Raw genomic sequence first — 24,479 nt, forward strand, 5'->3', positions numbered from 1 at the left:
AAGCAATCGGGTGCAGGGAGGTTAAATTATAACATAGCATATAAATTGTCAGTGTATCTCTGAGTCCATGAAGTATACCTAAAAATCTTATAGCATCAGTACTAAAACTACACTTGAACAGTAAAACAAGCAAGTGCTTTCCCAGCATGGCCACAACAGGGACGTGCCACCTCCACCCATTCAAATATTCAGCCTTCCCTCCCCTGCCGCCGTCCACAAGCCACTGTCGCGCCGCTGGCCAATCACAGGAGGACTCAGCTGCAGCTGAAAAACAGAAGCACAACGGTGGCTGCACACTATTGAAAACCAGCTAAACCTGACATGTTCTTGGAGAAAACACTTCGATGCACACCCCATCCTCTTGAATTTGACCTTCATACGCTGTAATTGAGCTGTTTCTTTGTGTCATTTACAGGATTTGCATGAATTTAGTGGAGTTTTTTTTTTTCCAACATAATTGTCCTCCTATTTAAAGCTTTTGTCTTTGCTGTGTCTTTCAGACATCTGCCATCATGCATCCTCTGACAGCTGTCCTGCTGCTTTCTTTACTTGGTGAGTACTTTCTTAACTTTTACCTCTCACCACATTGTGAATTATTTATACCTTAAGCAGTCTAGAGTTGAGCATTTTAAACTATGTGCCTGTTTTGACTCTCAGTTATTCGTTGACCCAAGATTTAGCTTTCTCTATGATGTTTAACTTATTTTAAAACCGCTTGTGCAATCGTCACACTAGGAGCTTAGTTTTATTGATGACATCTTTTGCTGGCTGCAGCACCTTCTGTAAATCCCAATACAACGTGGAAAGGCTTAAAAGGATTTTAATGGTTACATTAGAAGCATTTAATGTTGCTAAATACGCTCTAACTATAAGTTAGACTAGTCATACTACAATATAATTCATATTATGCACAATTTGAAAAAAAAAATCCTTCCACATCATTCTGAACGACTTGTATTTCTATTGATCATTTGAAGTACCCGGTATTAATTAAAGGATGGTATGATGGAGACAAAGATTAAACAGATTAGCCAATTGGACAGTTTATGAAACTAGATATGAGATAACGATAGTATTGCATATATTATAAGAATATAGTCTCACAACCTGGTGACTACTGCCTGAGAAATCCTTCAAAGCATTTCACTTCTAGCACAATAGGTTAATGATTTGAAGTTGATCATTTTTTAACATTTACAACGTTCAGCCCACACCTCTCATCAGTTAGAAGTCATTTTATTTGCTTTCAAAAATACAGCAAACAAGCTTTGTATTGTCCTGTTAATCTAGTTTAGCATAATTAAAATGCTAATTATAATAGAGCTAATGAAAATCATTTCAGAGTGACACTGTCACACTGTGAAAGGAGTGTTTCCTCTATTAACTCTCAATTCAAACGCCATAAAGGCAGAATGAAGTGGCCGCTGTAACTGTGTCAGTTTATTTAACTTCACAAAATAAACAGGTAACAGTATGGAATGTGGCAGTCAGTAGCATCAGTGATGTCAATGTGCATGCGTGTGATATGGTGTGCAAGTGTTGTCGGTGCGAACGAAGGAAACCAAAACCAAATCCGAAACCAAAATAGGAGAGCGACAACCTGCCTCTCTTCCCCCAAACCTGTGCCACCAGCAACTGCCACTGCCAGTTCTGTTCGCCCGCCCAGGTGCTCTGCAATACTGCACACCTGCAGTACGCAGGGGCCGTCACAACTGAGAATAGAAACTAAAAAGGTGCACAAAACTTAATTCAAACAGTATTTTCACTAAATGGTCGCTCACTAAATTTTTACAAAATCCTGTACACAGCGGCAGAATCTCACTTTTTTATTTATTATTACAAAAACACACCTGTTGCTCCACACCTTTTCAAAATTGCCCTTGCTTCAGTAATACACTCTTAAAAGTGTTTTTGGAAATAATTATTAAGCTTTTCTTAGCACTTTTCTTAAGAGATCTTACTTCCTCAGACAGGTACTTAATTGCATTTTCATTCTATTTTGATTTTGTACTTTTTTACAACTTAAAACAGGTTTCCACCTTTTTGTACTTTATTGGATTGTCTAAGCTTTTTCATACCTTCTATAGCTACTGTTTAAGGTAATTATCTTTTCAGACCGTCTCAGATTTTCCCGTTTGTCAATAAAAACATTATTATATACACTTTATTATTATATACACTGTAGGTGTGCGTGACTTCACAACTAGTTAAACTGCCTCTTCAAATTGTTCAAGTATTTCAACCAGGTCAATTTTGCAGTGAGTATCTCCAAAGGAATCCCTATTAATCATTGAGATAATTACTATTCTTAGCTCGAGTCAACATACATGCAAATGGATACACCAATACCTGTAAGGGTGTTGGCTGACATTTGGTAAGGGTTAGGATTTGACTAGTAGCGGTTATGGTTAGGTAAGTCTCCAGGAACTCAATGTAAGTCAATATAACATCCCCAAAAATATGACTTTTAATATTTTAATAATTTATCTCCATATTGGACTGAAATTACTACCTCAAGCAGAATATCTTATCTGGACTGATGGGGCGTTTTTCAATCTTTCCCTTGCCTTAAGCTAAATGCTTCATTTGTCTAACATATTGTATTGTATTATAGTCCACATATAGGTTTGGGCCATCATTTTAACATTGGTGATTGAACAGACATTTGTTGAGGAGGGATGTGTATTAATAAGTGTAGGAAAACTGATACTACCATCACTTCCTCCTTGTCGTCCTTTTTAGATTCCATTTCCTGTGTTCAGTTTGTGGCGCCTTTGAACATGGAAGGAGTCACAGGGCAGGTGCATTTTAACTCCACCTCCCAGATGGCCACTGTCAATGTGTCCGGTGCTGGCACCTGTGGTTCACTTAACTTCTCCATGAGCCAGTTCCCCGTCATGTATGGCCATTATGCGCAGCCCTGTTCGGAAGCAAATATTGGCTCCAGCGTCTTCACCTTTGCGGCTGATCCCTCCTCAAACCCCACCGTCAATGTTTCAAGCCTCTTCGAGCTCAGCCCAAACCTGGACGACTTTTCGCTGACTTTGCAGACGTGTAATGGCACTAAAGTATGCACGGTTGTAAGTCAAGGTCAAACGCTCAAGACCTGTCAGGCTAGGTTCACCGGCCCCATGGCAGGTAATGTTTACATGCGCAGTAACGAAGGAAATACTGACTCCAGGCTGCTTGCAGACCTAGTTACAATCGGCCAGGTCAATGCCTCACAAACCAATGTCACTATCTTTGGATCGACAAGCACCGCTGCAAGCTGTGATGTCCTTCTTGGTAGCTTGGATCCCTCCGCTTTGATCAATCTGGGCGTCATAAAAGTCGGAACACCTTTACAGGCTGTGAAATCCCGCCTGGACCTGACCAGCTTCAACATGAACCATCGCTTTCTTCTCCTCCGCATGGGGTCAAGTTACAAGTGTGCTCAGATTTATATTGTGCCGGAGAAAAAGGTGAGCGCTGTCATGAATATGGAAGAGATCAAAGGATACTTCAGTTTCCGTCAGGCTTCCCCGTTTGATGTGACAGAGTTGAGAGTGAACCTGACTAACTTACAGAGCAGAGTGGGCCCTTACCATGTCCACAATTTTCCTCTTCCCTCAGTCAGGTCGCCTTCATCAAGCCGGTGTTCAAATGATAATGTGGCCGGCCACTGGAATCCATTCGGTGTCAACACGAAAAACCCAACTTACCCAAAAGGGCCAGGTTCAACCCACGACATGTATGAGATTGGTGACCTCAGCACCAAGCACATGTCCCTCGCAGGTGAAAACGAGGTGGACATGATGTTCATGGACTTCAACCTCCCTCTGTTTGGACCAAACAGCATTGTAGGTCGCTCAGTTGTGATTCACCAAACAGATGGTGCTAGGTATGCTTGTGCGGGTATTAGCTATCCTGGAGAAGTGATTGTAGCCAGAGCCACATTTCAGAGCCCTGTGGTCGGTGAGATCTGGTTCACCCAGCTAAAAGACAACCCCCTGTCTGACGTATCCATCTTCGTGGACCTGTCATATGGAAATCCCTCAATGACAGCAACCAGAAACCACAACTGGCATGTTCACACCTACCCCATCAGCGCAGAGAGGGATGACGATGAAAGGCGCTGCAGCACTACAGGAGGACACTGGAACCCCTTTAACGTTAACACAGGAGACAGCAGCTACGCTCTTCATTGTGGCCCGTCCAGTCTCTTTTCCTGTGAGGTAGGAGACCTTTCGAGAAAACACAGCACCATTAACCTTGACACCACAGTGGGAGGAGTGCAAGCAAAACACTTCTTCACTGATGTCACTTCCTGGTTAGCTGGACCATCCATAATCGGTCGTTCTGTAGTCATCCATGAAGCAGAACGTGGAGGGCCAAGGATAGCTTGTGCCAACGTCACAATGGTGCGGCTCTCCAAAGCCAGCTTAGGTACCTGGTTTGGCTCCCAGATTCCTGGCGGACAGGTCAGGTTCTCCCAGGCATTCCCACAAGGCCCTACAACTATAAACGTATCCCTGATTAACCTGAACTCCTTAGCTGGGGGTTACCATGTTCACATACTGCCCATCAAACCTGGCAGCACAGAGCCCTGCTCCCACACAAACATCCTGGGCCACTATAACCCGTTAGCCTTAAACACATCAAACAGCCCCGCACCTGGAGTAGGCACTGTGGACCAATATGAGATTGGGGACATAGGCGGGAAGTTTGGGACTCTGAATGGCCTCAACCAGTCTCAGGCTGTATACATGGACCCTACCATGCCATTAACAGGACCCTACAGCGTAGTGGGAAGGTCACTGGTGATTCACTACTCAGGAAACACATCACACACAAGGTAAGAACATGTGTGCACTTATGTTTTTGTGTTTAGACAGACAGACACATTCAGGAGGATCACAGCTTCCTGTATGTAAAGAGGTAGTGGGCACTGTAACAACCTTACTGTAGCCACCGACTCTTTTTCTCATCACTTAATGTGAACACAGATGCTGCATAGAAAAAAAAGCCATCAACTCTAGTAGCTGTAAAGGTTGAATAGTCACTAAGGCCTAGGAAGGATGAGCAGACAACTAAGCTTTACCACCTTGAGTGGCCTTCTGGCACAGGGACAGACTAATGAGGGTAATCAAAGGTGTAGGATATCATAGACATTGTGTCATATCCTCCCTTATGTTTTGTGTATAACACCTCCTCATTCTTTGTGGGGTAGAACATTTTAAAAGTTAACCCTTAAGGATGTAAATATGCTTTTCTAACCTTGTATTTTTGTGTCTTCCTGTGCACATTTGTGTGTTTTCTGGGCAGAATGCGCTGCGCTGACATCTCAGCTGACAGGGATACAGACGGACAATGGACCGTTGCTCAGGCAGTTTTCAATGGTACAGTGAATGGGACAGTGAAACTGGTAAGAGTCATAGTCTTTTCCACTAGAGATTCAGGTGTTAAGCCAGTAGCAGCTAATGTAGCCCAGAGCCGCTAGTTTAAGCAGAAACGAGGAGATGGCAACAAGACCTTGAAAGCCAACTCCTTTCTAATAATGTACCATTTTCAAATGTTCTTTAGCTCCAATCAATGCTGACTCAAGTGACAGCTTTATACAACGTTCTCACACATGCAATAGGACGCTACTTACCAAGCCCCTTAACAAGGCTGTAATGTGTAAAGTCAATAAAGTTCCCCTTTAAGAAAGACTGTGGTTGTTCTAATCTCACACACCATCAAGATTGCATTCATCAGTGGGTGGCTCACCCACAATTAGAGAAGTGTAAAGGCTATAATTAAAGTGCAGGTTGCTAAACCCAGCCACAGTGCAAAATGTCAAAACATATTTGATAGAAGTTAGTAGGTCATAGATGTCACAAAGTCATGGAATGAGGAAAATCGCCTATTGAGAGATAAAGATACATTCTCCTTTGTAATACAAATGACTCATGGTCATGTAAAGCACCACAGGATTTTAGGATTTAGGATATTGAGTTAGCTTTTATCTGTAACTTGATGTTTTGACATTGACATTTTGAAATGGACTTTGAAAGTGTTTCTTCAATTAAAAAGGTCAAAAAATATTTTTTAGAAGACGGCCTAATCAATTCAAATGAAAATGCCCAAGCCCAGCCCATCACCAGAAGCCATTTCCACTTGACAAATTAAAAGAATCTGAATCCAATGATTTTCTCTGATGGTCACAGAACACACACAAGGTTTTCTCTCTTTCTAATCTATTAGGATCCAAGCTGCCAAAAAAACATGACAGAGTAGTTCTGCTGCACTGGACAGACAGTGAATTCATTATGCTTGTGGTGGGTTGCAACAAGGAGCCATGAGAAGCAGGGGCGGGATCCTTAGTTTAGCTTAGCATTTGTTCACTGGCGAGTTAAACCTACAGGCCTCCTGAACTAGGAAGCTCCCCCATGGGAACAGCTGTCTCTGTCAGCCACCCTCCAGAGGCCCCATACTGAGCTCTGCACTATGTCTATGTATAAGAGCTTGTGATACTGTATCTCCTAAAAGGCTATATTATCAAGGATAGTCCCGGGAATAAACATTGTCACCCACCGCCTTTGGCTAAATTTACAAGCAGATTTCACTGAGAGTGACAGAGTGAGTGAGATAAGATAAGATCAGATAAGATTTTCCTTTAATAGTCCCGCAGTGGGGGAAATTGCAGGTGTACAAGGTGTATAAGAATGGCTCCACTGAACCCACTGCTTGTCAGAAGTCTGCTCTTATAGACGTCTATGAGAAAATGACCTGACCCGACTTCTCACTTGATTTAGTACCTCAGTAAACATTGCAAACAGCTGTTGTTCTTTCTCGTAGCGCCAGCAGATGTTTCCTGATGGGAGTAGCAGTGACGTCAAACTGGAAGTGAACCTTCAATCAACAACACAAAACGTAAGACTCATAAATACGGTTGAAATCTACACTCAGACAATATTAATCGTTGGCCTTTGAATGCAACACTATCAAGAGATTATAAAATGTGTGTGTGTGTTCATTTCTGTATTTATGAGACATATTTGAATCACAAAGATATACTGCTAGTACACTGGTATTTTACCTCCCTCCCTGCAGACAAATGTGACATCCATGTTCATCACAAGCAGCCAGACGTTTGACACCCGCCAGTGCACGGGCGGGGGAGGAACGTTCAATCCCTTCAACATGACATCAACGGTGAGACTGGCCCGTCGCTTCTTTAACTTCTGCACCTCTTCTGATTCTGTTGACTGCTCTGCAAGACTAAAACTAGCAATTAAGTGTTGAAGCAGTTAAATCAGCAGGATACATCCACTGTAATTCAGCGGTCTTGCTACTGCAGAGCTGTTTGAGTATTTAAGCATTCAAATTATTTAATTTGTTGTCAATTTCTCCTCTGATTTTGTTTCCTAGTTTTAATTAATGTATCTACAGGAATAGTAGACCCGCTTGTAAGTCCTATACAATGGTATACAACTTTCAACCATTGCAGAGGAAGGCTAATCATTTTTTAATAATAAAACCATGACCATAAATGTCAGATAACATGCAAAATGGGGCTAAAATGGTGCCCGCTCTTCCTTTCTCGAACCCCGTCAGAGCTCCAGCTGTTCACTACTAAACCCGCTGAGCTGTGTGGTGGGAGAGGTGTCCGCAAGACACGGCATGGTCAGCCTGACTGTGAGGCAGCTCCTCACTGACAGCATCATAAAGCTCACTGGAGACAACACAGGTACACTGCCAATGCTTTTCTTTCTCAGTGTATGTAGCAGTGGTAGTAATTAAAAAACCTCAATGAAACTTTACTCTTTTACTAGCAATTTAGATCTATATTTTTTTTAACATGTAACACATAATAAGAAAACAAAACAAGAATAACCCATGTAAATAATGTATTTGCAAATGTGACAAATAAAAATACACTAAAGAATATATGTTAGAAAAGGAGTAGTAATCTCTTCAATGGGCCTACTTGCAATGCCATTAAAGTTGAAGCTTCATGTGTTTGTAGTGGTCCATAGAGCTGTACAGCTAAAGAACGGAGACAACATCATTGCATGTGCAGACATCATGCCACAATCCCCTTCGGCACGGCAGACCTTTCCGACAATGACTAACTTCAGCAGGTCAGTGCAAAAAAAATGCATGCTTAACACCCTTACCTGAGAATTGAATTTGTAATCTCTTGGTACACTCGATAGCTAGCCTGAGTTCCAGGGTTTGGTTATCTCAGTTTGTCATTAAATAGCCTGGAGGGTTTTTTTCAGCGAGAGAAATACGATGTGTGGCGGGAGGGCGTGATTTAAAATCATTAAAACAGGAACATTTATTCGTTGCAAGGAAGGAGCAGAGTCAGAAGTACAACATAATAGACAAATTGCCCACTAACAGAAACCCTCATGACGTCTTCGGCCTAATCGTGAACCTTTCCCCTCGTCCCATAGAGCGGTTTGCAAGAAATGGTCATATGATAACAAAGGAACTGCACGTTATTTCAGATAGAAACATACAGATCCCCCAGTCTCACTGCTATCAGGAGACATGCTGAGTTTGTGTGTTAGATTAAACAGAGACAGTAAGATGAGGTCTGAATGTAACAGTGAAACAGTAAATGATTAAGCATGAATATTTTTTATGTATTATAAAGTATAGTATTATATACACTCCCTGAAGATTGGTTAAACGCAGTTGTTTGATCATATCTGGATTTGATCAGAGCAACTACACTGACTACAATGTATTTCCAAGTATCTCCAGTTAAGTATCATATTATAAGACCACAAAGTTAATGTTTAGCTGTATTTCTGGCCAGATATGACTTCCGGAAGAGGGTTGGAGATGTGCTAGGGTTTCAGAAGACGAGAGTCACCATCCTAGCCGGCTCTCCTACATCTGTAGCGCGTGGAGAGTGCCAGCAAGTCGACTTCATGGTGTCTGGTAAGAGAGAAACCCTCTTAAAAAAAAGCATGCACCTGTGTACATACAACACTGTGTCGAGTTGTATTAAACACCAGAAACACCAATAACAGTGATCTAAGAGAGTAAGTCAATTTTCCTTCCTCTTCAGTTTGTTCTAAACATCATGTCTGTTTTTGTCTGTGAGATATGGATCTATCGAACTGTTTATGTGCAGCATGTAAGCCAATAAAGATTTCAGCTATGCTTCAGGCTTCCAGGGCCTAACTTGACAAAGCTGTGTGCCCAGGCTGTGTCCGTCAGGACAATGAACAATTACACCCATTGAAAAATCTTTAGAAACCTGGAAAAATTGCACAGTAACCTGATCCTGGAGTTGGGTGTCTTTGTGTCTCAATTTCTGTCCCTTCCTCTGTCCCAGAGGGGAACAGAGAAGTATCCGTTCAGAGGTTTCACACAGTATAGCACAAGACAAGCATTTATGCCCTCAAAGGTCTCCCACAAGCGTTTACTATTGCAATAATAAGGCCTCCCGTATTGTGATAATGAGAGGCAAAGCAGGAAGATGCACACACACAAGTGATTTACAATTTAAAGAAGTTATTTGTTTGAAATACACTGTAGTATTTCAGGTATATCATCATCTGAATATGGATGGAAAAGCAAGTCCATTTGGACTGCTGCTAACAATAATAATCAACTATAACAAATCAGTCATTGCGGCTCTGTGTGATTAAACATTTCCACATTGTCTGTGTCTTAAAAGGGGATGTTAGCGCAGAGCTACTGGAGTCTGTCAAAACCAGCGAGAAGATGGGCCTGTTCAAAGAGTCCGACTCATGCACAAGTAAGTACACTCCCCGCTGTAATCACAGCTTTGAAATTGTTTACGCATTCAAGGGAGAGTCCTTCGGTGTTTGACTTGTATTTATGATTATACAGCTGTTAAAAAATAAATATTATCTTGTAAAATGAATATTGTTTTTGATAAAGAGTAGTTGAGCTGTGAGTAATCTACTCCAGAATACATTTGTTTCAGATTCAAAGTAAATACATGGCAGAGTTGAACTGCAGTAAAAAAAAAATGGACGTAAAAATGCGTTATGTGTTCAAAGACCCCTCATTTTCCATCATGTTACGTGTCAGTAAAACATCTTAGCTGATTTCTTTCTAACTCTTATGTAATAGGGATATTAAGGAATATGGGATAACTTTTCTGATGTGTTTAGGAAGCGCAGGTCCGCTGCTGATGCCAGGAACTTTTCTGCTGGGCTTGATGTTTGCTGCCGCCTTCCTGCTGCCAACCACGGTTTCTTTGTAGCTCAGTGATTGGGCCACATTGTGCACCATCATGGATCCTTGTATTGTAAAATTATAAACATGTTTATGAACTGTAGCCCACCAAATTATTCATTATCAAGCAAATAATAACTGTGTTTCTTTCTACGACTTTATAATAATTTTAAGCAACAAGCTATTTGTTAACTGTTAAATGTAGCCTCTATCAACAATTAATTGTTCCGCAACCGATATTGCTTATATTTGATTAATTTACTGTTAAACAGGAGGATGAAATTTATGCTGTACTTTTTTCAGATATCCTGACTTTATGTCTTCATTTATGCACCATACATATATTCATGTCAAAATGTATGTACATGTTTGGAAAATTGTGAATAAAATATAATAACGTTTGTATGTCTTGTGCCAATAGTCATGATTTTACTTTGCTTAAACATATCTCAGCACAAAAATATATGAGTGAGCACAGAGTACACGGTGCTTTAGCATTTCTACAAAATTGTATTTCAATGGTTCATAAATAATTAACTATTGCTTTATAAATCAGTAAAAACAAACCATTATTAAGACAATGATTAGGCCGTGAAAATTCCTTGACAAGTGTCCATCATTTCAGTTTTTGACCTTCTGACCTGAAAAATTGCAAACAAAATTCAATACAACCTTTGAACATTTACAACCAAGGACACTGCAAAAGAAATGTATTACTAACTTATCAATGACTTATTACTGATATATAAAGTATTATTAATTAAAATAATTTAACCAAAAATATCAATGAACATTTAAAAAAGATGCTACAAAAACTAACATCGGTCTTTCTACTGGCATGCAGGTAATGCTAATCATTCAAACCCATTCATAAATGGATTAAAGACAATAAGCGGAACAACAATATTGTACAGACATTAATGGACTTGAATGGATTTTAGTCTCAATTGTTTTATCAACTGATTAAGTATATCTTGTATAAGTAACTATCAGTATGGTCCATTGATAAAATTACATAATCTATTCCCTACATACTTCCTGTCAACTTCCTGTCAACAACGGCAGTGGCGTAATTTAACATGTCTGTCGTAAACCAAATTCATGGATTATAATTGTGGCGAAATGTATAGAGTGCGTTGTTTTTGTTCGACGTGGATTATTATTCACACAAAAAGGAGGCGAGTCCGGATCCCTCTGCGGCTACTGGAAGAAACTGCAGTCACGTGACCGCAAACGTCAACAAAGAAATGGCAGCCTCCTGTTTGGTAATTTAGCACACGGACCAAGCTGAGAAAACGAGCGCCTCGTTTTTTTTCACCCCAAGAATCACGTTGAACAAGAAGGAAACCCCCTGGTGTGTATTTGGCATTTCACTGGTCGCACGTGGGGCCGCTTTGACGTTAGCTAGCCGCCGTGAGGGGAGCTACCGTCCCCGCTGCGCAGAGGGACCGGACACCTGGTGACCACACGCCCGAGTCTGGAGCCTGTGTGTGTCCGTTTGTGCAAAAGGGAGAGGAATGAGTTTACTTTGAGCCGTAAAACCGAGCGAATGGCGTGAAAATGTAGTGAATATCCCCCCGGCTTGCCTCGCTGAATGATAATTAGCGCGAGGTGCTAGGTGTTATGGTCGGCCTGCTCACGAGTCACGACGGGGATGCCTTGTGAATAAAAAGTCGCCCTTCACTTTCAACCCGAGCTCCGTGGTTAGGTTACGAGCAGCCGTTTGACTTTATTTGAGCTGGTTAGTTGTCGTAGCTAACACTTGTTGGTTGCATATGTAACGCGTCTAAATTACAACGCCTACGTGTAAACAACAATCGCATGCGGAGTGTGTAGCCAATGGGAGAGCTCATCGCTAAAGCATACTGCCACGTGATTGGTCAGCTCAGCGAAGTTTGTTTTTTACACCAAGCTTCATCGCCCTGCGGTGGACGTGAACGGTACAAGTGACTTCACCACTGCACATGTGCACGCCGTTTTAGTGCCAGGCGCCATTCCTTTAATATTTAACTTGATAGTTGCTCAATCAACGCGTTAAAGCAGGTTAAAAATCCAGGTGTGGACTGTGACTTTGAGCTCCACGTTAATAGTCTGGTGAGGCTCCAGTCAGCCACTGCCCTGCTCCAGTCACCTGAAATCAACATGACTTCCCTAAAGTCAGGTAATTTGTGGATAATTAGGGAGGGGTTGGAAAACAATAGACGAGGGAACATCCCCATGTTTGTTTTAAGCGGTAGTTGTGTGACATGTATGTGTGTGGGGTTTCTGGATTGAACCAAATCTTTTCAAATTGTGTGTGTCAGCAAAATCCCAGCAGCATTTATCTTGACCTACACCTATTCATACAAGCGAAGGGCATTGTAGTTCTGCATTTGAAAAGGTGTCGTGACAATTTGTGCCTCATGTGTGTCATGTTCTTTCTCCGTTCAGAAACTGTCATGTCTCCAAAGATCACAGGAGAGCTGCTCAGGCAGCTTCGCCAGGCGATGAGGAATTGTAAATTCTTCTCTGAGCCCATACAGGCGTACATCGTCCCTTCTGGAGATGCACACCAGGTAAGCACCGAAATATACAGACGCATACACTCAAAGTCCTGCAGCTGCTATCTAGCCTGATTTACTTTGTGTGTGTGTGTGCGTGTCCTGACTCAATTTTGATCGTCTTGTCTGACCTTCTTAATTAATTGTAGCTCTTTTATAGGCATATTAAATGGCCACTCACCACTGATTGTTAATGAAGCTGATCTCTCTCTCTCTCTCTCTCTCTCTCTCTCTCTCTCTCTCTCTCTCTCTCTCTCTACCCCATGACTTTCAGAGTGAATACATTGCACCGTGTGACTGCAGGCGTGAGTTTATCTGTGGATTTAATGGCTCCGCAGGTATGTTTTGCGAGTGCACGAATGGTAATAATGGTAATGTAACACAATCCTAGTTAGGTTGTCTAGTAGCTAAAACCACATTTCCACTGTGGATAAATCTAGGTCAATGTGATTTATACACTTTTATTCAACTTTTATTCTGTGATCTATTCAAGTTAAACCCCCCAGATCCCGATGCATCGTCTCATGTTAACTTGTATTTGAACAGAACTCCATGATACGCCACTTTTTTATGATGCTAGCGGAAGTGTACTTACAGGCAAGGTGGCCTACTTTGGATCCCTTTGGGATATAAACACCTCTTGGACAACAAAAGAAACGCTCATTCATTCCTGGACTGTTTGCTCGCTACTGAAATGTCCGAGGCAAAATCTGTATATTTTGCATCTCAGAAATGAGCAAGTGACATAAGCGATGTGCAGCAGAAAGTAGTACACTAGTAATAAAGTAGTGTATCACCCTTCCAGAGTCCGCTTTTTTGCATAGTGCTGTTGTAAAAAACAAGTATCTGTGACTGAAAAGGTCTAATCTACTTTGTGTGTTGTGTAGGTACAGCCATCGTCACGGAGCAGCACGCTGCGATGTGGACTGATGGGAGATATTTCCTCCAGGCCAGTCAGCAGATGGACAACAACTGGACCCTGATGAAGATGGGTAATGTAGTTCTAACTGATGTTTCTGCTGTACATGAGGAAAATAAAAATGACCTCTTGGTAATGTAATGTCATCTCAGTTCAGTTTTCTAATTTTCACAGTGCCTTAAGATTTTAACTACATATTTAGTATTGAAGTCAGTCTTTATACACAAATGCTAATTATCATTCAATCTGTGACTAAAGCGCTGATGACGAGGCATGACTCACATCCAGACTGAAAGACAGAATGTTTTTGACCTAATTAGAGAATGGAAAAACAAAGCAGTGTCAAAAATACATCTTTAAAGATGCTGTATGTGAAATACTGTTATGACTCAGGCCTTTTTATTGTTTTACGTCTGTTTTTTGATTCATAATCGTATCCAGGGCTGAAGGAGACACCCTCTCAAGAGGACTGGCTGCTCAGTATCCTGCCAGAGAACTCCAAAGTGGGAGTAGATCCTTGGATTATTGCTGCTGGTAGGTTGCGGTACAATTTTCCTCTCATTTCCATCAACAGAACGACACCAACACAATCAGACCTGTATGAACACTGTACCTTTCCATATATGCAACACAAAGGAAACATCTTACATTTTGAGCACAGAGAGAACTTTATTTTTGACTTTGAACTTATATCTCCTGTGTGACCAGCGGGCATGTTGTCCAGGCCTCGCGTCTGATGTGGTTCCAGTATTTCTGCCCAGTCTGATTACCGAGAGAATAACATGCTCATATTGAACAATACCTCGGTAACATTACAGACACGTGCCCTCGTGCTGTGATTTTACAACTGTTAACGCATCAACGACTTCTGATGGCGTGTTTCAGACCAGTGGAAGAACATGTCCAGGGCGCTGACCAGTGCCGGCCACTCCCTGGTGGCCGTGCAGGATAACCTGATCGATGCGGTCTGGATAGACCGCCCGGAGAGGCCCAGCACACAGCTCCGCACCTTGGGCTTAGAGTACACCGGCAAGTGCAAAGCACCACTTACCACCAGCTTTATTATGACGTGCATGCTTATTTTCCAGTCGCTAACGACTCTGAGAGATGCAGAGAACAGACATTCACAGACTTTGGATACTGTTGTTTTATTTTTGAAGAATTGTTTATTTTATTGAATGCAGACGTATTGCCCATACTTTAGATTGTTTCAGACTTTTATCTTTCTTATGTTTCAATTACAAACAAGATACGGGCATGGAACTAGATACACAGGTTTTAAAGTGAATTCACTGTCTGTGTCGGCCCTCCTGTAGGTATTTCCTGGCAAGACAAGATCACCGCACTGCGAGCCAAGATGACGAAAAGGAAACTCACCTGGTTTGTGGCCACAGCATTGGATGAGATCGCATGTACGGATACATTCTTTTCTGTAATTATCTCTGCCAACAAGGAAATACTTCAAAACATAATGATCAAAGCGTCCGGAGGGTTTACTAAAATCAAAAAGACTTTATTTGGAACAACAGAATTGTACTTCTCTGCTGGTAACATGTTCCTCTGACATTTACTGTCACCATGCAATTAACTTACCCCTGTGTTTGTTGGGCTCACTCTTCAAAGTAACATCTCCTGAGTGCGCTCTGTTACGCCCAAGGCTGTTTGGAGATATTCTGTTTGCCCAGAGCTGGTGGATTTATAAATGTAGAGTCCAAACATTTTTGCAAGTTTGATAGCCTTCTTATAGATGTAAACGGTTGTTTCATTATGTTTTGGGCAGTTTTTTTCATTGTGGAAGCAGCAGTACCCAACATCCCTTCTGTTACATCAGTCCGTTTTGATACACGATCACGATCCAAGGACCCGGGGATGCACAGGTGTCCCTCTAGATGCCTCTCTGAGCACCTCGTTCACTGTGCCTAATGAGCTCTTGTTTCTGATTGTCTGGTCTGAGGGTTTGTGTTATTTCGAGTAATGCTGATTGAGTGTCATCAGGTAGCATTCGGACAAGAGGGTTTCAATGGGCATTAAATTGAAGGGGATTCACTCGGGCATCCACAAAGGATGAGTCAAAGTCCCAATCATAACTTTGATGTTGAACACCAAACAAATTGCAATGACATCCATAAGGTATTTTAAGGTCACAATACTGTTCCACTGACACCGTCACTGAAACAATTTGATCAAAAAAGCAAAAATGCAATGTTCTGTTGTTTCCTTTCCTCAGGGCTTTTTAACCTCCGCGGTGCAGACATAGAGTACAACCCTGTTTTCTTTGCATATGCCATTGTGGGGATGAACACAATAAGGTAATGCAATGTAACACTGCAGCATAACAGCAAACCCAGTGCTAAACAGCGTAATGCTACTGAATGAATGAGGATTTTTTTAAACTTAAACCCCACGCTAACCTTCCCCTTCCGCTCTGCAGGCTGTTTGTGGACCTAAAGCGTCTATCTGATCCCACATTGAGAGAACACCTGCAGCTGGACTCGCCCAGCAAGCCTGAGCTGAGCATCCGTACGTTCCCGTACGAGTCGGTCTACATGGAGCTCCAGGCCATCTGCGCGGCACACAGCCCCAAGGACAGGGTGTGGATCTGTGACAAAGCCAGTTGTGCCCTCACACAGGTCATCCCCAAGGTAGGAGAGCACCATACAGATACCTCGAGTGTGTCTCGGTTGTGTTTTCTTTGTTCAGACACGGTGGCAACACTCCCATGCGTCATCTGTCTCCTCATATTGAAACTGAACATTCTCACTCACAGTCTGACTTGCAGTTTGTTTGATGAGAGGACATAAAGGCATGCATACTCTAACACCCTAGTGTCAGGGTTATTATTGAGTACAACGTTATTTTCACAAAAACACTCCTAATGTGAACGGTAATGTGCATTTTGGGGACCAGCATAACTCTCTTTGGCTTTGACAAGTGGCACAAGACTTTGCTTGCAATATTTCTAATAAAGACATGTCAACGCATTTTACTTTCATTTATTCTTAGGTCACGCCAGCTGTGTTTTAAATGGTACATGTTTCCTCTTCATGTCTTCCAGGCCAATAGGTCTCCGATTCCCTACACGCCGCTGTGCCTCGCCAAGGCAGTGAAGAACACAACTGAGATTCAAGGCATGAAAGTGGCCCACGTAAGAAACTCTGGAGCGCCTTCAAATCTGTTGTGTACATCATTTAAGTAAAGGATTCAGGACTCCTTCATAAACTTTCACCTCACAGAAAATGTATTGCACCTTCTGCTCTTTTACCCAACAGATCAAGGATGCAGTTGCTCTTTGTGAACTCTTTGCTTGGTTGGAAAAGGAGGTATTTGTATTATAAACTTGTTTCCTCTAGTCTGTCTTCACAGGGTGTCCACTATAGAAAAATTAGACAAAAAAGAATCAAGAATGTCATTTTTATTTTCTTGAAGGAATTGCCTAAAAACCTGTGAATTTGTAATGTTATATTTACCAATGAGCCTCAACTTTCTTGGCATCTTATTTAAACCCTGTTTGCACAGAGGGAGCCCTTCTTTTTGGGGATATTTGTAATAATTTGATAAAGCAGCCGTTTAAATAATTACCTTTTTTATCACATAAGAACAAATTATTTTGTTCGTTATTTTGACGAACACATCAAAGTCCACTAATATTGTATTCACTTTTATTCTTTCAAGCAAATCTTAAATGCTGACTTCAAAGTCCCCGGTTGGTATGTTGATGTGATTGTAGAAACCCTGTCTTCAGTTGGACAGTCTAACTCAACCCGGCTTGCCCTTGAACTGTAAAACTTGGCAGTCTTCTGCATGACGGCTGCTGCTGTTATTGTTTTATAGATTCCAAAAGGTTCTGTGACTGAGATCTCTGCTGCCGATAAGGCAGAAGAATTACGCAGGTGAGTGTTTTTTTTCCATGACGGTTTTGCAAATGCTGTTTTACACCCTTGCGCATCTTTTCTTTCTTTATTAAAATACACTTTTCACTTATATTTTTACATATATATACTTGCTCTAAAGTACTGTTATTGTTTTGTTTTTTTATTTATTTATTTATTTTTTACATTTTTTTGTTCTTGTTTTGTTTTAATTATGTTATTGTTTTATTCTATGTCTGTTAAGGTTATGCACCTTTCACCGACTCAAATTCCTTGTATGTGCAACGTACTTGGCCAATAAATGGTTGTGATTTACGATGGTGGCTATTCTGGAGGTACAGCCCCCTCTACTGGACATGCAAGTGCAGTAAAATGCCTCCTGAAAGCCTTGAAATAAACAGGCATTGTCCCAATTGTTGCATGTTTTATTCTCAGTGTGCTGAAGAGATCCTAAAGCATTTGGATATTTAGTCATCTGTAACCAAAATGTGTGCGTTATTGTGTGAGAACGTTCCCTCTTATGCTTTCTTTGTCTCTTTCAGTCAACAGAAGGATTTTGTTGGTCTCAGCTTCCCCACGATTTCTAGCGTCGGTCCCAACGGAGCAATCATACATTACAGGTCAGGGAGCTTATGCAACAGATTTGTGTAACTGTATCTGCTGTTTCCTTTCCATAAAAGGTTTGTTGTAATAATAGGAGACAAAGAGTTTTTCTTTTGTCTTTTTCCTTTAGACCTCTGCCTGAAACCAACAGAACCCTCTCCTTGAATGAAGTTTATCTGATCGACTCTGGAGCTCAATATGTGTAAACAAGATAATTATCATATATATGAACTGCATTTATTCTAACCAGTCATGACTTGTACCATCGCCTCCGTGCCTGTTAATGCCAAGAACACTGACAATGGAGGAGTGTGTTTTTTGGGCTTTACACGCATACATCTGCATGTATATTCTGTCTTTGGCAGTGATGGCACCACAGACGTCACACGCACCATGCACTTTGGGACGCCATCAGCTTATGAGAAGGTACATTCATTGAAAATTAATCTGAATATTTTAAACAAATGCAAAAGAAGTGTCATTATACATTAGCTTAATTTATCACAACCCTGATTTTATTCTTCTTGTATTGTTTGTGTTGTGTGCTCCCTCTCTTTCCTCTAGGAATGCTTTACCTATGTACTGAAGGGACACATCGCTGTCAGTGCTGCTGTTTTCCCCAACGGGACTAAAGGTGTTGTCCTCTGGTCTGACACCAGGGTTACCTCACCCTGTATTTAACATACCAGATGTCCATTCACATATCTCTCTGTCTTTTCTGGAATAAAGAATAGTGCAAGCATGCTTTTGTTCAGTAACTAGTAAACAGAGTAAATGTTTGACATTGTCAATCAAATGGAGACGAAATGTTTACTTATAAATTCATGGATTCATTTCCCAGCATGCACTGGACAGAGGGCGAGGGAGCATTGTGGGCCGCGGCAACACAGACGCACACATTCCTTTTCACATTTGGAGGAATGTTTGAATGGCTTTTTAATGTATTACTTTAAGATGTGATCGTCCGCTCTAATCCTGCGTTCCCTCCCCAGGCCACCTGTTGGATTCCTTTGCCCGTGCGGCTCTGTGGGAGTCGGGGCTGGACTACCTTCACGGCACGGGCCACGGCGTGGGCTGCTTCCTCAATGTCCACGAGGGGCCATGCGGCATCAGCTACAAGACCTTCGCCGATGAGCCTCTGGAGGCCGGCATGATCGTCAGTGACGGTATGGCAGGGAGGGCTTTTTGATTCAGCCAGTGGCAGCACTCGCTTTATTTATTTAATTATTTATTCAGCACAATTCAAAAATAAATAAAATATACAGACATAACAGGGAGAAATTAATATCACAGTGCAGGAAGAGGCAAAAAGCCATCTCGGCTTATTTGGCCTCCACCTATGTAATATTACAATTTTACAAAAATGTGTGTGACTATGAATAAAGATATAACCGCTAAAACAAGGACAACTCTTTCTTGTCTTTTAGTGAGCAATTAGACTTTCTTTTCGGCAATTGTTGAAACATTTTATAAAAAAAAGGGACATTCTTTTATTAGGTTTGAATTCATACTGTAAAGTTTAGCTGTATGTAATGCTGGAAACCTTTGCCGATAAAAGCATCTTGACACAAAACTCAATTATGTCCACCTTCTCTGTGTTTGATTGTGTGCTAAACTTTCACCGCACTTATTTCTTTCCACTAGAACCTGGGTACTATGAAGATGGATCCTTTGGCATTCGTATTGAAAATGTGGTCCTTGTTGTGCCAGCCAAGACCAAAGTAGGTCCTTCAACTAAGATCAAGGCCTGGTTCATAGCGTGTGATGCTATGAAGGTTTTATTTTAAAGACGCATGCACTGGCAGCTGAAAGTCGTGGAAAAAAAGTGATCCCGGGTCACAAGAAAAGCAGGTTATGACACATGAAAGCAAATACGAAGCGTTATCAACTGTGCACATGCTTACACACCTCAGTGGTAATGGTATGCATATTGGAGACAACAATCAGGCGTAGACAGGTTGGACAGCCGGACTAGATATACTGCATGTGGGTGAATAGATGAGAGGCGTGTGTGCTTGATGAACTGACAGCAGACAGGTGATGGACAGAGGCGGAAGCCCACAGCCATGCCAGCACACACAATAAGAGATAAATAATGAAACACCAGGGAAAATACATTATTCTCATGAAAGTGTTCTTTACTATGTTTGAATATAGCATCACTTTTAATGATAAGGAAAGTCGGTCTGATTGTGTTTTTCTGTGTGTGTGTGTGTGTGTGTGTGTGTGTGTGTGTTTTCAGTACAACTACAGAAACAGAGGCAGTCTGACATTTGAGCCCCTCACTCTGGTGCCGATCCAAGTCAAGATGATGAGCATAGAGCTGCTCACTCAGAAGGAGGTAAGGAATACTGGGATTATGTTTAGTGTTTCAAATAATCAAATTCACCCATTCAAAGATTGTCTCAAAACATTTTATTGGAAAATGTAGCCTACTTAACAGAAAAAATGTGACACATAGGAACAATTTAAAATCGTGATCTATGGATTATGAGTTTGTGTTAATGTTCGTATATATTTCTATTGCATTAAGCGCTACTTAACCACAGTCTCCTCGAGGTTTCATGACCCCTCTTTTCTCTCCTGCAGCGCGACTGGGTGAACGAGTACAACAAGACGTGCCGGGACGTGGTTGGAGCAGAGATGAAGAGGCAAGGCAGGAAGGAGGCCCTGGAGTGGCTGATCAGAGAGACCCAGCCAATCGTCTGAGGTCGATCCTTTTGCCCAGGAAAGCCGTGAGATCAATTGCTCTGCGGTGATAATCGTTTGTATTTTTCCTCATCTTCCTCAGTCTCTCACACTTGGCTTCTTTTGTAAAGCACATTGTATCAGCAGTTTTATTAAAGATCATTTTGAAAAATCAAGAAATAACTTTCAAATGTCTGCTACTTTGTGTCCATAATGAGCTTTTCTTGAACTACTACTACTACTACTACTACTACTATTACTACTACTAGCTTTAGGTTCAGGTATTTTTAAGGTTATACGGATGTAGAAGAAACTTTCTTAAGATGCAGCAAATATAAAGTGAAGAAAGTAAATCATGAAAGAGCATAACAACATCAGTATGTACAGTAATGAAAGACTATCCCTAATATGCATTGACAAAATACACAATAACAACTTGAGACATATGCTTGACTATTAGGCCTCTGTTTTACTAGTAGCATAATCCTGTGTTTACATTTTGCGCCTTCAAAATGAAAAGACACCCTGATGTTTACATTCAGTGTTTCTCACCAGCATGCAGTCGTTGAGGCCCTACAACCAACAATTAATGCATCTTCTGTTTTATAAAACATCTACAGTGCCATATTTAGAATATATAAAATATTTACAACCACGTTTGCTAGCTTGCAGCCTTCTCATTTCCTGCTTCTGTTGGCACGCTGCTATGCCGCCAAGCCTCCGTACCTGCCAACAGCCGTAATCATACCAGGCATGTTGATCACGTTATGTGCTCGTGACTGTGCGCCCAGCACAAACAAAACTGGGACTGGCTAATAAATGACAATGCACCAGAGCACTCCTAGTAGTGGAAAAACTCCATGTACCTGCCTCCAAAGAAAACGCTTGTTTTACTTTCTCTTGACTAAAACGTCGAGTCAGAAGTGTCAGAACAAGTTTCTGTGGAATCCAATGCAGTTGCATGGATCAACATCAGACTCATGTCCTTGTTTGCTCTTGCACCCACGCATTGTTTTGTATGTAAAACAGTAAACTACGCTGCAACAGTCCAACAACTGTTGACACACTTTTTCATTTTGTCACACCAGCGATTCATTTTTGTACTTCCATAAGACTCACAAGTGACAGATTAAAACAAAGATGTTACAGGGCTGCAAAATGTAAAATTCTGGCTGGGGCAGTTATGGCGCTTGTATTTAAGTTTTAGACCTTGATCTCGAGGTCAAAGCACGCACGCACACGCAGTGAGAGAGACGTAGAGCTGCCCTCAGGTTAATGAAGCACTTAAAGTGTTGATGTGCAGGGGCATATGGAACGAAAGAATGGTCAACATTGAAGCAGCAATGCACATATGGTCAACTTTAGTCCCTAATATGGACCAAGCTTTCAAATGCTACATTTCCCATTAAGCAACGTTTTAGCATCTCAAGGTCCTTCCTTACCTGGTAAACACTCACTTCTGTCAAACGCCATATGTCTATAACGCAGGCTTTCTGTTATCAATGTGTAGTCTATGAGCCTTTGCTGAGATAACCCTGATGATTTCCTAGATGTTTTTTTCTTCTTTTTGACACCCATGATTACTAAACTTACATAAATTAGTAAAATGGGTGGAGTTCTCCTTTCCATGGCCTGCGCCTGGGGACATATCTTTAGTTTTGACACACCTCTGCTGAGTCAAAGCTCAGGCCTTTTCAGGTTGCGATGTCTCCAGTGCGCCTCGATGCATTCAGACAACTTCCTCCCTCCCTCCCGACCCCACAGCATGACTAACTACCACCTTCTAGAGCTGCATGTAAAATATGGGCGGGTCCAAGGTGACGCCACTGTTGGGGTCATTGGCGTACTCTTGGAAGGACAGCGGCAGCGTCACTGCAGTTTGCCCATCTGGTCCCCGCGGGGCTTTACGGGCCCACTCCTCCTCTTCCTCCTTCAGGCCCACGGGCAGCGGGTTGCTGTAGATGTAGTAGATCCTGGAGTTGTCCTTGGCCGCCTCTGGTTTCCTGAAGAAGGCGAGAGGGTTGATGAAACTGGTGGACCTCTTCACGGCTTTGACCGCCACGGGATCCGCCGGCTCACCTCGGGTCACTGCACTCTCATACACATGGGCTCTCTTTGACTGCCTGGTGGACAAGATGACACTGATTGCACTAATGACTTGAATGTAACCTGTAATGTAATGCTGTGTGCTCCATTTTGAGTCATGGTATGCTTTAAAGACTTACTCAGCAGAAGGATCATAAGCACACTCAATATTATAATGACAATGATGCAACTGTCCTATATGCTATCAAACTGGCGACTACCCTGTCGGAGGGACTTCCATGGATTCTAGCAAAAGGTGAGAATCATTTTAAAGTATTAAAGCACAGCTGGGAGTTGATCCTCACCTGCTTCGGTTGTAGCAGACGGTGATGCAGTACAGGCCGGTGATGGTGAGGATACATAGGGCCAGGGCAATGATCACAATGTTGAACACTTGGAACTCTGAGTAGACGATAGGAGAAGATAGGAGGGAGGAGGGTGAAGATGAAGATCACTTAACCTTCCTCTTGTGTTGGCTTTCTAGTAGTAGTTCTTGTGTTAACAGGTCGTTGCTGACCCATGTCTTAAATGCTGTAAAATACACTAAAACAATTGTTTATCATCCGATTTGTTTCTCATCTCTTGGTTACCTTGTTAGGCTTCCTTATTCATGTTAACATATTGTTGTATGTTTTAATATTTTTGGTATGGGCCTCTGGGCCTTTTCCTTGTCAGTATACTCCTCGATTTTAATACAAAAGAATGGTAAAATGAAGCTGTATTAAATCATGTAAATAAATAAAAGGTTGTTGTGTTACCTCATTAATTATGAGGTGTATTAGAACACATCTCTTTAATATTTTTTTTCATTCATTTTAATATTATTAGCTATAGTAACATCCATGGTGTCACGGGTCAATTTCAACCCATGTATATTTACTTTAAGGCTCTTTATCAGCAATATAACTTCAATACAGACACATGATGAAAAACAGAACAACATAACACAACATATACATTTGCCAGATTAAAAAACAACAACCGATTAAAAAATCTTATTTTTATAACTAGGTCAAAACTAACCCTAACAACACTAAGGTCATAATTTCAACCAGAGCATTTCAGGAAGCGTCATTCGAAAAGTTAAACTCTAGTGTGGCCGCGGATATAAAAGAGAACAACACACCAAACAGAGCAGTGTTCGTCTCCTGGTCGCGTCGTCCCGAAGCGGCCGTCCCGGTCAGATGGAGGCCGTCGGCCGTCATTGCTTCGTCCTGTTGGGCTCCACTCATGTTGCTGCCATTGGCTTCCAAAACATGGACTGAAAGCTGAGCCTGGAGCCTCTTCTCGCTGGCCTCAATAGAAACCCGGGCCATGTGACCCAAACAGCTCGACTCAGTCGCCGTGGAGACACCCCTTGTTTTTTGTCTAAGCCCTCAGTTCAAGTTGGACACCCCATCTTCTCCCTCCCCTCTCCCCTTGTTTACTGTTCATTATTCTGCTCAGCGTTTTGGGGGGACACCGAGGGGAGGGAGATGTTGGGCCTTTTTTTTTTTTTTTTACTGTTTGCAACAAGCTCTGAGTGGTGAGCCGAAATCAGAGAGTTTGCATGAGTTCAACTGGCAAAGACCAACCTCTGAATGCGTG

General features: G+C 41.8%; 3 protein-coding genes across 5 annotated transcripts; 2 read left to right on the plus strand and 1 right to left on the minus strand.

The window, feature by feature from the left end:
• Positions 1-326: 326 nt before the first annotated feature.
• On the plus strand, positions 327-10,564 carry cusr (Copper-only SOD repeat protein). Its single transcript, XM_068592537.1, has 11 exons — positions 327-383; positions 501-552; positions 2,743-4,834; positions 5,305-5,404; positions 6,820-6,894; positions 7,075-7,176; positions 7,579-7,711; positions 7,991-8,105; positions 8,792-8,916; positions 9,662-9,742; positions 10,125-10,564. Exons 2-11 carry the CDS (start codon positions 513-515, stop codon positions 10,214-10,216), a joined length of 2,955 nt encoding a protein of 984 aa, XP_068448638.1. The 5' UTR covers positions 327-383; positions 501-512; the 3' UTR covers positions 10,217-10,564.
• An 865-nt stretch (positions 10,565-11,429) lies between these two features.
• On the plus strand, positions 11,430-20,984 carry xpnpep1 (X-prolyl aminopeptidase (aminopeptidase P) 1, soluble). Of its 2 annotated transcripts, none has more exons than XM_068592482.1 (20): positions 11,430-11,542; positions 12,619-12,743; positions 13,003-13,066; positions 13,616-13,720; positions 14,089-14,181; positions 14,533-14,676; positions 14,964-15,059; positions 15,875-15,956; positions 16,079-16,289; positions 16,703-16,792; positions 16,917-16,967; positions 17,479-17,537; positions 18,059-18,136; positions 18,250-18,321; positions 18,485-18,545; positions 18,684-18,753; positions 19,112-19,285; positions 19,764-19,840; positions 20,362-20,460; positions 20,709-20,984. In XM_068592482.1, exons 2-20 carry the CDS (start codon positions 12,627-12,629, stop codon positions 20,826-20,828), a joined length of 1,863 nt encoding a protein of 620 aa, XP_068448583.1. In that variant the 5' UTR covers positions 11,430-11,542; positions 12,619-12,626; the 3' UTR covers positions 20,829-20,984. The 2 variants fall into 2 exon arrangements, with proteins under 2 accessions (XP_068448583.1, XP_068448582.1); XM_068592481.1 differs by lacking the exon at positions 11,430-11,542 and adding an exon at positions 11,902-12,349.
• Positions 20,530-24,185, minus strand: si:dkey-246e1.3 (uncharacterized). Of its 2 annotated transcripts, none has more exons than XM_068592485.1 (3): positions 24,019-24,185; positions 23,198-23,294; positions 20,530-22,810 (listed from the first exon to the last, which is right to left on the minus strand). In XM_068592485.1, exons 1-3 carry the CDS (start codon positions 24,122-24,124, stop codon positions 22,591-22,593), a joined length of 423 nt encoding a protein of 140 aa, XP_068448586.1. In that variant the 5' UTR covers positions 24,125-24,185; the 3' UTR covers positions 20,530-22,590. The 2 variants fall into 2 exon arrangements, with proteins under 2 accessions (XP_068448586.1, XP_068448584.1); XM_068592483.1 differs by having other exon boundaries at positions 20,530-22,930.
• Positions 24,186-24,479: the final 294 nt, after the last annotated feature.

Source organism: Clinocottus analis, unplaced genomic scaffold (assembly GCF_023055335.1).
Source record: "Clinocottus analis isolate CAN_PGR_092001 unplaced genomic scaffold, fCliAna1.0.p SCAF_27, whole genome shotgun sequence".
Taxonomy (NCBI): domain Eukaryota; kingdom Metazoa; phylum Chordata; class Actinopteri; order Perciformes; family Cottidae; genus Clinocottus; species Clinocottus analis.